Raw genomic sequence first — 12,531 nt, 5'->3', positions numbered from 1 at the left:
GAGAAGAGATAGAAATGGAAAGAGCAAAGTGTGAACACTAGAGCGAGAGACAGACAGTGAAGGAAACGGGATGAAAAAGTCTTGGGACTGAGGGAAATGTTTTCACAAGTCTAGACTGAAGAGAGAGAAAGAGAGAGAGAGAGAGAGAGACAGAGAGAGTAGAGAGAGAGAGAGAGAGAGAGAGAGAGAGGGACAGAAGGTGATAGAGGAGGAGAGAGAGAGAGAGAGAGAGAGATCGAGAGATAGCGATAGTTAACATAAGTTGCTCGACTATCGGAGATATACGCGATAGATCTTATAGCGATATTGCGAATTTTAGAGCTATATCGAGATAGAGAGAGAGAGATATAGAGAGAGAGAGAGAGAGAGAAAGTAAAAGGATGTTTTGCAGAAAGACTACATTCTGCCAAGCTGCCAAAACACGTTGCAGAGAACGGAGGTAATGCATGAAATACTCTGCAGAGAAGATAACAAGATTTCATATTTCTATGTACTTTGAAGGCTCTTGACGTGTAAATAGAGTTTTATTTTTGGCAATGATTTGAGATTAAATATACAGTGGTTGTAATGGAGAACGGCATTCCTCCAATATCAATTTTGCTTTGGCAGAGCGCTTTAGTGAATGTAATTATAGACTTGAGAAGCAATGACATTTCCAAAAAAAGTTAATTTTTGCAATTAGGACAAATTAGATGATGTATTCACATAATGGATCTGACGTCTATTAAAAAACATTCTTCACAACCAAAATTGTATCTACATTCTTATAGAGATGCAGCAATACATGCTTAGATATACATATCTAAATGAGCTCACAGTTATCGTGGACTGAGCAGCATTCTTTAAATACTTAAGCCACAGCATGCTGTCGACCTGCCTTGGAGGCAAGACAAGGAGTCACTTTTTATAGGATAAATACAAATGGCTGAACAGAAGCGCAATGTCAAGACATAGAGACGAGCAAGCAAGCGGGAATTATACATGTGTACAGCAGTGTTGAAGGAACAAACCTTCACCAGAAACAATAGAGGAGGGCATCAGAAGAAGAAAGTGCACGGACACAGTTGAGATTCAGATGGTGTATGTAGAGATGCAGGGTCAGGAGACGAGGGACGGAGCAATAAACAAGGAGAGACCAAGGACACATATATGTATGCACAGACACACACCTAGTGTGCGGTGAATACAGAGAAATAAATGTCTGTTTCCTTTACATGTAACCCCTCTTATTTTATCTTTTTATCTTTATTCCTAATGGAGCATCTCTGTCCTCATTAAGACCATCACACTAGAGATGGATTCATTCACAACTCTGGCCGGGGTTCTCCTCTAATCACCTGCTAAATGTTGAGCTGGAATTAAATGACTAGACAGAGGCGAGGCGAGGCGAGGCGAGGCGAGGCAAGACCTGAGTCAGCCTCTATCTTAATGCCCAGGCTTCCTTAGACCCTTATATAACCCTAACAGACAGCCCTAAAGACTGCAGTTGTGGCAAACATATACAGAGGGGAGAGCTTAGAGCAAGACAGGCCTAAGTATCACTGTCTTCACTGTGCAGCCCAAACCGTCACCCAGAGAAGTCAGCTATTAAATCTTTAAACTCTCACCTCACTGACTAGCCCTGTGGGACGAGGTCAACATTTTTGATTTGATGTAACACGCTTTGACGGCTACAATTCTGTTCATATGCAGCTAACATGATTTATGCTCGCTGGCAGTGTTCAGTACCAATGCAGGAAATACTGTGCCATTCTGACTTCAATGGTCAAATAAAGTGTATGATCTTAAGATTGGAGATACAGGTTTGGATCCTGTATTATAAGTAATAAATAATGAATAGTGTCATGTTTAACCATTGTTCAGTAACCCCAGTCTTAAATCAACCATGCTTTAAAGGAATATATTTCAATATGCATATTTGCTTTCTTGCAGAGAGTTAGATGAGAAGATTGATACAACTGTCATCACTCTCAAAGCATAACAACTGGAATCAGGATCTCTCTAAAGCTCGCTAATTAACACTTTATATCTAATGTATTCATTCCGTACAAACACAAGCCACGTGTTAATTAGCGAGTTTTAATTAATTAGTTTTGATCCTCTTTTCTAATTGTTGGTAAAAAAGAGAATAAACATAGTCCTTAAAGGAATAACAAAAAAAAGCTATATTTTGACAGCGAATCCTGTATGTTTTACAGTTTAAAAAAATATGTTTCGTCTGCTAAAACATAATTAGGTAGAGTTACATTCCCTCCCAAAACTATTTTGCTATTGTTGTTGTAAAATAGTTACAGTAATAATTATCTGTAAACAGTTGCAGAGTGTCATTTTAATGGCTCTGACTTCCAGCCCAACATAGTTTATTGATCCAAACAAAGCATGCTTAATGTCAATAGCCAGTAATACAGACTGATTGCTAGGCTATCAAAGAAAGACAAATTATGATATTTCAGTTGTGGTACGTGATATGAGTAGCAGTTATGACTTTGCCACCTACTGTATCTTCTCTGTGTGCATTTCTTTTATTTCCTTGAGGATCAAAAGTAGGACTGAGGAAATTGAACTACTCACAGAAACTGAGCTGAACGCATTCTTACATTGGTTCTATCGAGAAGATCACCAGTCAATTTTGGTGTTTGTGGAATACATCAATTATACGTACCAGAACTATCGACTGTAGCGTGTCACTAATGACAGCCCCTCTAATTGGCATTTGGCGTAAGCAAACACAGGCAAAATGGATTAGTATGAAACACACAAAGGCATAAATGCCAATTTCCCGTCCAACAGTGTCTGCCAAACACCCACACTTTCCCTCTACAGTGTATGCAAAAAAGAACATGCATGTTTTCACACACAGGAAGAGAAATCGCCTGGCTGGCAAGCCGACATACAAAGAGCCCTACTTCACACACAAAGATTTCTCTGATCTGGCAATTATAGATCATCCCACCTCACCCCCCCCCCCTCCCTCCTCTCGCCCTCTTTCTCTCGGTCTTCCTGATCTTCTGATTGCAGATTGAGGGAGACAGGCAGTACAAGAACCCTTCAATCTGGCTCTCGACTGAGAAAAAGCTGAAAATGTATTCAGTTCCCTCCGCTTTATGATTCACGTACAATGTAGGATGGTTGGGTGATGTATGTATGATATAGGGTAGGTTTAACAGATGCAGATTAGGCCTGGAATGAGAAATGCTTTCTAATAAAGAGATCTCTGCTGAATTTGAAGTGGCAAAGGTAGACTCTGTGTGTTAATATTGGCTGCAGTTCTGCATCATCTAACAATAATGTGTTGCCACTGTGTTGCAGTGATGCAGAGGGAGGAGAGGGAAAGTCTTGTTCCTTGCAAAATGATCTTTTGTACACAACCACTTAATCAATTGACAAATCAATAGCACGCACTAATACCTTTGCCCTGTTTGTTATTTCTGTTTGTTCATTACTTCATTACCGAGTCACACTAAGAGGATACGGTTCAAATGTCACATTGTGTCATCAACACCCTTTTCGAAAGGGTGAAGGACAGACTGGAAAGCACTTGCGAGTTCTCGTTTATGTCCAGTCCATTTAAGATATGCAAAGAAATGTTAATAAACTTTTTGACTTGACCATTAACCATATTCTCATTGGTCTAATTATTCCTTTAAGTAGTACAAGAAACAAAAATGTCAGATTCTTTGGTAGTTGTGGTAAATGTCCACATAGTAAACTAAAGTTATAACTTGTATCTATATGTTGAATGATGATTTTAAGCATATTCATAGCTAGCACGATATAAAGGAACTACGGTGGGGAAAACACATCTGCATTCCATGTCAATGCCAGAACATGAATAGTGTATACTTACAACAATAATTATACTTTATGTTGCATTTTATATTCTGTCATTGTTTGGCCTTAATACCAGTTATTTTGTTTGCATGATTCAAAGTGGTGAAATGTGCAAAAACAATAAGAACCGCAGCCTTATATACTCTTTCTGCATCATTGTCATCTGCAGAGAAGACCAAGTTTCACCAGAGACCAATTACTTCAACGATGCACTGTATTGACATTTATGTGAGCACCAGAATTTAAATCAGTACTCTATCGTAAGGACTGAGGGCAACAATACGACTGGGAATCAATGTTGCATGTGCTCAATGGGGGGAAAAACAGAATACAAATAAATAAATACACGTACATATAGAATTATTGGCTCTACACAGAGAGAGTAGCCAAACTGGCTGCTCGAAGAACAATTACTGGATGCCCGTTGGCAGCTCAGCTGTAAATAAGAGTGGGCTGGTGCCTCAGCTGTCAGATACTACACCACAGAGGAAGATCAGAACTCAGTTACAGCATACTGCAAAGCAATGTTCTCTTCATTTATTGTATCTGCTATGAAGTCCTAAAAATCCTATTTCTCAAGAAATATAGGAAATTATTTTTGTAGCTTGTGGATTGTTAAATACTATTATGTTTCAAGCCAAATAACTGGCAGAGATGAACGTCTTTGTTGTAGTGTTAGAAAAGCTCTGTCACTTTATACGAAACTTTATAAATCAGGAAATATCTCACATTTTCTCTGGTGCAACACAAACCTTACAATGGAAAAAACCCAAAATGCTTTCCAATTTCTACGGGAAAATGTGTCAAAGATGTGAGAATAGGAGATGTTGAGTGGTACATGTTGTAAAGTTGGGTGTTACATGTTTTCAGCCTTTGTGCTGAATTAAAGATTTGTAGTGTAGTTTTCACTTCAACATCGACATTATACTTTATCTATCTATACTGTGTGCTAAATCTAATCATTTATATATATTTCTGTGTGTTTTCGTGTCTTCTTTCTTACCACTCACATAATTGCAATCAGCACACACAGACATAAAGAGACACACACACACACACACACACACACAAAGCGCTGGCTGTTCCCTCGTCGTGCTGAGTGACTATGAACTTCGCCAGAGCTGTTTTAGGCTCGCATAAAAAATTCAGGACTCTCTCTTAGCAACATTCGCCCTACATACAGCATACACACATGCATCACAGCATTATTCATGGTGCACACATGTGAGCAGGCATGACAAAACACACACACATCACACGTACTGTAATCCTGACATGTTCAATATGAGAACAGCAAGACGTCACAAAGGCTTTTATATGGTATGTGGTCATAGACCCTCAGACATGCTGTGCATATCCACTGAATCTCTGCATTAAACATTTTATTGGCATTTCTTGGTACACAGTAGGAATTCTGACGTATTAGCATACTTGTAGGGTCACCAGTGCAAATAAATCACTTTATCACGAAGCCAGCTGTGTGTGTTTGCACATCTAATCTGCAAATGAAAATGTTTAGATGCTTTGTGTGCATTTACATTTTTGATACAAATATATACACAGTATATATATATATATATGTGTGTGTGTGTGTGTGTGTGTGTGTGTGTGTGTGTGTGTGTGTGTGTGTGTGTGTGTGTGTGTGTGTGTGTGTGTGTGTGTGTGTGTGTGTGTGTGTGTGTTTAAGCAAGGTGCTTGTGTGCATCCGTCCTTGAGCAAAACGGACATCTCTGCACATATCTCCACTGCAAGCAGCTCAACACCTCAGCTCACCCATCCATTTTCATTAGGACGTTAATGACAGGAGTGGACGACTGGACGGGCCGGAGACAAAGAAAGATTGAGAGTTAGAGGATGTAGTTATGCTCCCAGTGGAAAGACTATCAAACCACTCTCTGCTGTCCTCAGCCATAAACCTCCCTCCGCTCATATTACATAATCATTCCACTACGATCTACTAGCATGTTGACAAATATCAAGTAGATGTGCTTAACATCAACTTTTTGTGTCCACTGTGTATTTATCATATTTCTGATGTCTGAGCAGCAAAACAGCACATAAAAGCACTTGAGATTTCAGTTCATCTTCGCGAGGCCCAGCCAATGTGGGTTGCAACATCTTTGCCAAGTCAACTTCATGAAAATCATCTGGGGCACCTGTTCATACTTGGCGGTATCCGCACGTCTGCAGACTGCACTCCCCTTGTGGCAGTTTTGAATTCAACCCCTTCGAGAAACACAATTTCATCCTCGACGCCTTCACCATGTTCTTTCATTCGGCAGTGTATCTAGGTCAGTCAGAGTACGGAGCCAAGCTGTGGCCTTGTGTGGTCAAGTATTGAGAAGTGAAGAATTGGAGGTTATAGGAAAGCTTCGTGACTAAGATATTATTTATCTGACCAAACATTTGAGAACAAATTCATCTTGGGTCCTAATTTTGAAGAAAACTAAAACAAAAGTCTGGTTGGTGAAAGTAAAAGCTTCAAAGTAAAAATGCAAGCTACTGTTGTTGTTCTTATTTTCTTATTGGTTCTACAGATCCGTCACGGCACTATTGAAAAAGTCGGACTTCCAGATCAATAGCAGGAAAAGAGAAGAGACATTACATGTAATTGAATAGCTCAGAAAGACGTCAAGTCAATATTTAATATACAGGATGAAACTAGTGTTCATGCCTCATAATTTGATACAGTTTCATATTAAAATTAAAAGTAATAATACTTTTGTAATAATTTTAAGTCAAGCTCATCCCTCTCCATTATCCTCAATACTTGGCCTACTTCATGAACAATTTAGTTTACGAGTCAGTCCTCCTCCTTTGGGAGCAACCTGAAAATAGTAACTTAAGTTAAAACTTAAAATAAAAAGCAACCTTTCTGCTACAAGCATAGCGGCACATCCAGCAAATCTTGTCCCACACTGGCAGTAATATTGCCTAACACGCTGTGAGTGCTATAAAAGACCGCTGATCTATGATATCATGCTAAGCAAATCCTCTTCCTGTTGTGCAGATGCTGTCGCAGATGGAATGGGAGCATTTGCTGAAGGGTGAAGAGGATGAAATGAAGAAATTCACAATTCAACACTTGAGTCATCCACAAGTAAAATAAGACAATGATCACTTCATTGGTGCATCTGAGAGTGAAGTAAAACATTGCATTGCCCATCAGGCAATGTCCACGTACTGTACATACAGCTGCTGTTGCTTTGGTGTGATACTGTACTGTGGATGTTTAATACATTTCCAGGACACCATAAGCTAGGAATCAGCCACACTTAATTATGGAATTATGACACCTGGGATAAGAGAATGAGGCATTGTATTTTATGTGCAAGAAATGTAACAAATACAGCATGGTTCGTACTAAAACATATCCGGAAAGTTCCCAAACTATATGACAATAACAGCACAACAGAAGCCTCCCCTGATGATAACAAAAGCAATTTTCAGAACAGTTTATTTGTAGGTTAATCTTAAATTTAGCTGTGTTTGCTAAGGCAGAAGAAAAGATTACAACCAAAGAGTGCACAGGAGGATCAGTACACACACCCTTGTGTATATGTATATATATATATATATATATATATATATATATATATATATATATATATATATATATATATATATATATTACACTGCAGATGTTAAAGTTTCTAAAATAAATTATAATTGGACCTCAAGCCTCAAGGTAAACAAATGTTATCTTCCCTGCAGATTATTATATTATTAATCTGTTTGATGTTTGGAGCAGTACTGCATTAAGGTGTCTCAGTGGGCCAGTTCACTCCCCTCCCTTTCTCTACTGTAATTCTCTGATGTGGTAATAGATTTAACAGTGAAGAAATAAACCAATAGCAGTGTAATGACTTGGTTATAAAGCCTGTGGCTTCCTTTTGTTTCCATTAATGTCAGTCAGTTAAAAACCCATCCTACAACATGTTAGCCATAAAAGCTGATGGTAGAACTGGAGATTGTGTGCCTGATTATAAGGGTCTCATTGTGTGTGTGTGTGTGTGTGTGTGTGTGTGTGTGTGTGTGTGTGTGTGTGTGTGTGTGTGTGTGTGTGTGTGTGTGTGTGTGTGTGTGTGTGTGTATAAGAAAGCTCTGAATCTAACTAACATGTCATGCATGTTGTGAGTGAAAAATTGCATGTTCTCTCCATGCTTTCATCAAGCTGATGTAGCATTGCAACTCTAAATCAACCATGGCAAAAGAACACCGTCTTGCCATTAGTAATAGCAATTTCCATTGCACAGCTCATTGTCAAGTAAATTGATGCAAGAGAGACACGCTCACACTCCCACTGACAAACACATATACACACACACACACACACACACACACACACACACACACACACACACACGTGCAGACTAAAAATAGCAGCTGCCTTACCTTTCTGTACACTATCATGTTGGGGGACTCATCTGCTACCCCGTTGGTCCCCTGCCCACCGCTGTTGGTCTGTGCCATGATCCAGTAAGTAAATCTGCCACAGGAATCGTCAGGTGCTCCTGTTGTGGACAGAATGGATATTTTGGTCCATCAAAAAAACAATGGAGCCTGAACGTGACTTGCCCTCACCTTGCCAAGAAGAAAACTATTTACATAACCTGTGGCCTGAATCACCTTTCAACATATTTGACATTTCCACATGGAACAGATGTGCACAGCTCCAATTCGGCTACACGTGTTCACATTTTGCAAGGTCTTGACAAGGACATTATTTTTAAGAAAGGTGGCTGATTTTGCATAAGGTATGATTACTGCTGGTAGAATGTGAATTCCTTGTGAATGGGGCAAAAGTTCAACTTGGAAAGCAGTAATTAGTATCATGTAGGAGTACTACTTTTTTATCATTGTGCACAAAATCCATTGATAATCTTTTGAATGTTTGTTGACATCAGAGGATACAGCAGCAATCCTCGCACCTACTCTTGCAATGGCAAGATAAGGTGAAGACCAGGACCCTGACAACGGTAAATGTGGAAAACAAAAAAAAAACACCCTCCCTGGACGAGGTACGATGCAGCTTAGATACATCCATTCTGGTAGAGAAGCCATAGTCAAATTGTGCATGGATATCGTATGCACGTTACAGCTTCATCTTTCTTTCTTCCCCGTACGACACCCACACGACATCCTTGGGAGGTTAAGTCTGCAACACTAAATAGCCCATAGCATGCAAACAACGAAGTAATGAAACCTGCTTTTAACATGAGGCCGTCAGCGCTACTATACTGTGTTTTCTTACCACAAGCCCCTGCCCGTTTCAGCACCTTGGACAGCAACTGCAAAACGCCCGCGCCCGTTATCGTCCCCTCTTCTTAATCACGAATAGCGCGTAAATACACAGACAAACACAGCGACGTCGGTCACCGGAGGAGAAGGGGGGCTTACCTGAAAAAACGCGCAACCCGCTATAGGAGTCCTGAATCCTTGCAGAGGTGGAAGCCTTGTCCCTTCGCGTTCAGTATGTCAACTGGCAGACATAGGAATGCGAGGATTGTTCATTGGCAACGTGAAGAGGCGGACATTCGGTGGACACTTGGTGTGGTACAGCTCTCTGTCTCTATCTCTCCTCTCCTCTTCTCCAAACGATACTGCTCAGAAGCACGGGCGCGCCACCGCCGCGAACGCGCATCGATCCATGACCAATGGCGTGTGAGGAATAAATTACAACCAGTTTTGGAGACATACAGCTATTTGTCCAGCTCAAATTGTACGGCTATGCACTGCAGTGATATAATGTTCTTGAAAGCTAGGTCTATATACAATAGACATGCAGTATATTAATATTTTAGCACTTGCAATCTTCAACAACGGTCAGAAAAGGGAAATAATATAGCACTGATTTTATTTTTCACTAGGTACATTTACAACATTCAGAGGAACTTGTACTTAACTTCAGTATTTAATGTGTATACTATTTTATATTGCTACTCCACTACATATCAGAATAAACTATAAAGAGCATATAAAATACAATGCAGTTATGCAGTAAATTAAACCACCAACAGTATAAGACAGGTTGATTTAGCTCCACCGCAGTCTGTTAAAACATTAAAGTGCTGCTTACGTGATAATGCATCAGTAGGCTCTTATCCAATTATGTAACAATGTAACACTGACAGAGCTCATTTTGCCTGCATAGTGATACTTATATGCTTGTACTTTAAGTATTATTTTTCTGATAATACTGACAGATTTCTAAGTGAAATTTTGAATGCAGGACATTGAATGGACCAACATCGTTGAAAACTGCATCTCATGGCACTATAGTTAATGCATGAGGTCACTCTCATAAGAGCAATTTAGAATTGTTTTTCTTTAATTATTTAAAAGAGTTAAAGTTAATTACTTTAGTTAACATGCGCCTTAATAGTTAATTGAGGCATTGTGTTTTCACATCAAGGTTGTCTTTTTTAAATTATAATACAATTCATACCGAGCCACAGTTGTTGTGCCCAATCAAGTATTTTTAATAATAACTCCAAGCATGAAATGTGTGGAGATGAAAACTAAAATGAAATTGCTTTCAAAACTAAAATTGAAACTGAAAAATGTTCCTTTATTTTTGACTCTAAATTTAAATCTTCACTAAACAAACATTGAGGTCACCTTACAAAACCTTAGCAGAATTATAAAAATGTTACCTGCATAAGCAGAGGCAAATGTAGTTCAAGTCCATTATCATGTAACTGACTGCAAATAAAAGAAATTGTTAGAAATGAGCTAAGAGTTTCTGTGATTCAGGGCTGCAGATATAAATAGATATATACATAATTAGAAAGTCTCTTAATTTGCTGCAATCTGTGGCTTTGAGGTATGCAGCAGTCCAGGCGTGAAAGATGACAGATGTGCCTCTCCTCCCTATGTACTGGATGTATCTTGTCTGTTTTCTATCTTCCCTTTTGTTCTCTCGAGACTTAAGCTCTCTGCAAGATGGACCTAAACAGTGTAATGTACCACCATCAAGGATGAGTTTAAAGCAGCTTCGTAAAGATACCAGGTTACCAAGTCAAAGAGCAATACATATTACAGCCTCAGGAGATACTGAGTCAACTGAAATCCATATTTCATCTTATCTTTGCATTATTTCACTCTTTTGTTACCATCTGTTATGGTAATCATCTGTTTTTGTGCAGTAGCTTTTTTTTTTTAAACTAGATGTGTTGAAAATGGGTCATTCCCATCAGGCTGTCTTCCAAACTCATTAATTTCATCCTTAAAAACATGAAACCTGGATGCTGCTTCCATACTTAATGCACCCATCTCAAACACTAAATGTATTAGGAAATAACTGAGAAAGTTTCTTTTTATTCAGCTCAACAACATTATAAATGTAAATTGAGTTTTTGACTATTTTAATCCTGGCTTGTCTGCATTGAGACTGCACTGATTAAGGTACTACATTACTTTTGTCTGATTAGTGATTCAGGAAAAGCATCAGACTGTGTTTAGGGAAATTAATGCATTAATCCTTTGATAGCCTGGAAAATGAGGTATGGCTGTGTGCTATAGTTTGGAGCTGCTTTAGGTTGTATAGAAAGCTGGATTATGTTGTTGATGCAATCATGAATATCACTATGACATGCAGAATCACCCAGAGTTCAGTTGTTGGGCCTCTGCTGTTAAAACCCTTATATGCTACCTTTAGGCTAAAACCTGTAATCCTGTAAACTACTCTAAACTCACTTCATGGATGCAACTGGACTAAAAGTCAGAGTTAGAAATGTAGGTGTTAAAAATTTGATTTGGGCTTCAGCAGCCATATCAAGGCAATAATTGCATCAGTCCATAGAAGATTTGGAGAAACTGGTTCATGCCTTCATCTCAGCAGGGTGGACTTTAGCAACGGGGACTTGTTTGGTTTTCTGAACAGATCCCTGCAGCACCTTTCAGGATGCTGCTGCAAAAACCATTCTTACATCTTTACACTGGCTTCCTGTTAGATATAGAACTGATTTCAAAGTGCTGGTGTTAGTGTATAAATCGCTTTTACGACTTTTAAGAATATAAACCCAGCACGCCTCTTAGATCTTTCAGAAGCAGTCCGCTAGAAATGCCTCGAATCAAAGCCAAACACCATGTTGGATTTAGTCACTGATGACACTTTATGCATCCCAATTTTAGTCACTTTCAAATCTAAATTAAAGCCTCCTCTATTCTCCTGCACCTTTGATTGATTATATTCTTTGGTGCACAATTATTTCCCTTATTAAATCGGAGACACTTATTACCTCTCTGTATTATTACCGTACAGTAACTTTTATTTCTTTTTTTTTAATCATGATGTATGCTCTGATAAAGGTCTGTTAGACCGAGAGCTCGAAATAAAGTGAAACATTGCAAAGTGTGTGGATATCTCTTCTATCGCATTAGACTCTTTTAGCTTTATTTCTTTTTATAATCAATATTTTGTATCATTTTGTGATTTAATTTAATTATATTTTAAAACATTTTAGATCCATTTCATTATATTTTTTAATGTTGTTTTTATATACCAATATTTCATGCTAACGATGATGTCATCCATCCATCTTCCCTCACTCTGACCTCTCAAAATGCTCCCAAACAGATCATTTTTCCTCACAGCAGTTCCAGGTGAGGTTATTCCATTTTTACTGTATGGCTTTAATCACCAGAGCACAAAAATAGTCATCTCTAATTAGTAAAGCTTACATCATAGGCAGGTCT

At 38.7% G+C, this 12,531-nt stretch overlaps 1 protein-coding gene across 1 annotated transcript in view; it reads right to left on the bottom strand.

Annotated features, from left to right (window-relative positions):
• rgs7a (regulator of G protein signaling 7a) overlaps positions 1-9,416 on the bottom strand; it is a 50,438-nt gene extending 41,022 nt beyond the window's left edge. The window contains exons 1-2 of the mRNA XM_029450331.1: positions 9,232-9,416; positions 8,227-8,345 (exon numbers count right to left, since the gene is read on the bottom strand). Of these exons, the coding sequence (XP_029306191.1) occupies positions 8,227-8,304 (78 nt within the window). The 5' untranslated portion in view covers positions 8,305-8,345; positions 9,232-9,416. The remainder of the gene's footprint in view (positions 1-8,226; positions 8,346-9,231) is intronic.
• Between the last annotated feature and the right edge of the window lie 3,115 nt (positions 9,417-12,531).

The sequence above is a fragment of the Cottoperca gobio genome, chromosome 15 (assembly GCF_900634415.1).
Source record: "Cottoperca gobio chromosome 15, fCotGob3.1, whole genome shotgun sequence".
In the NCBI taxonomy this organism is placed as follows: domain Eukaryota; kingdom Metazoa; phylum Chordata; class Actinopteri; order Perciformes; family Bovichtidae; genus Cottoperca; species Cottoperca gobio.
This window is presented reverse-complemented; position numbering and strand designations above follow the sequence as displayed.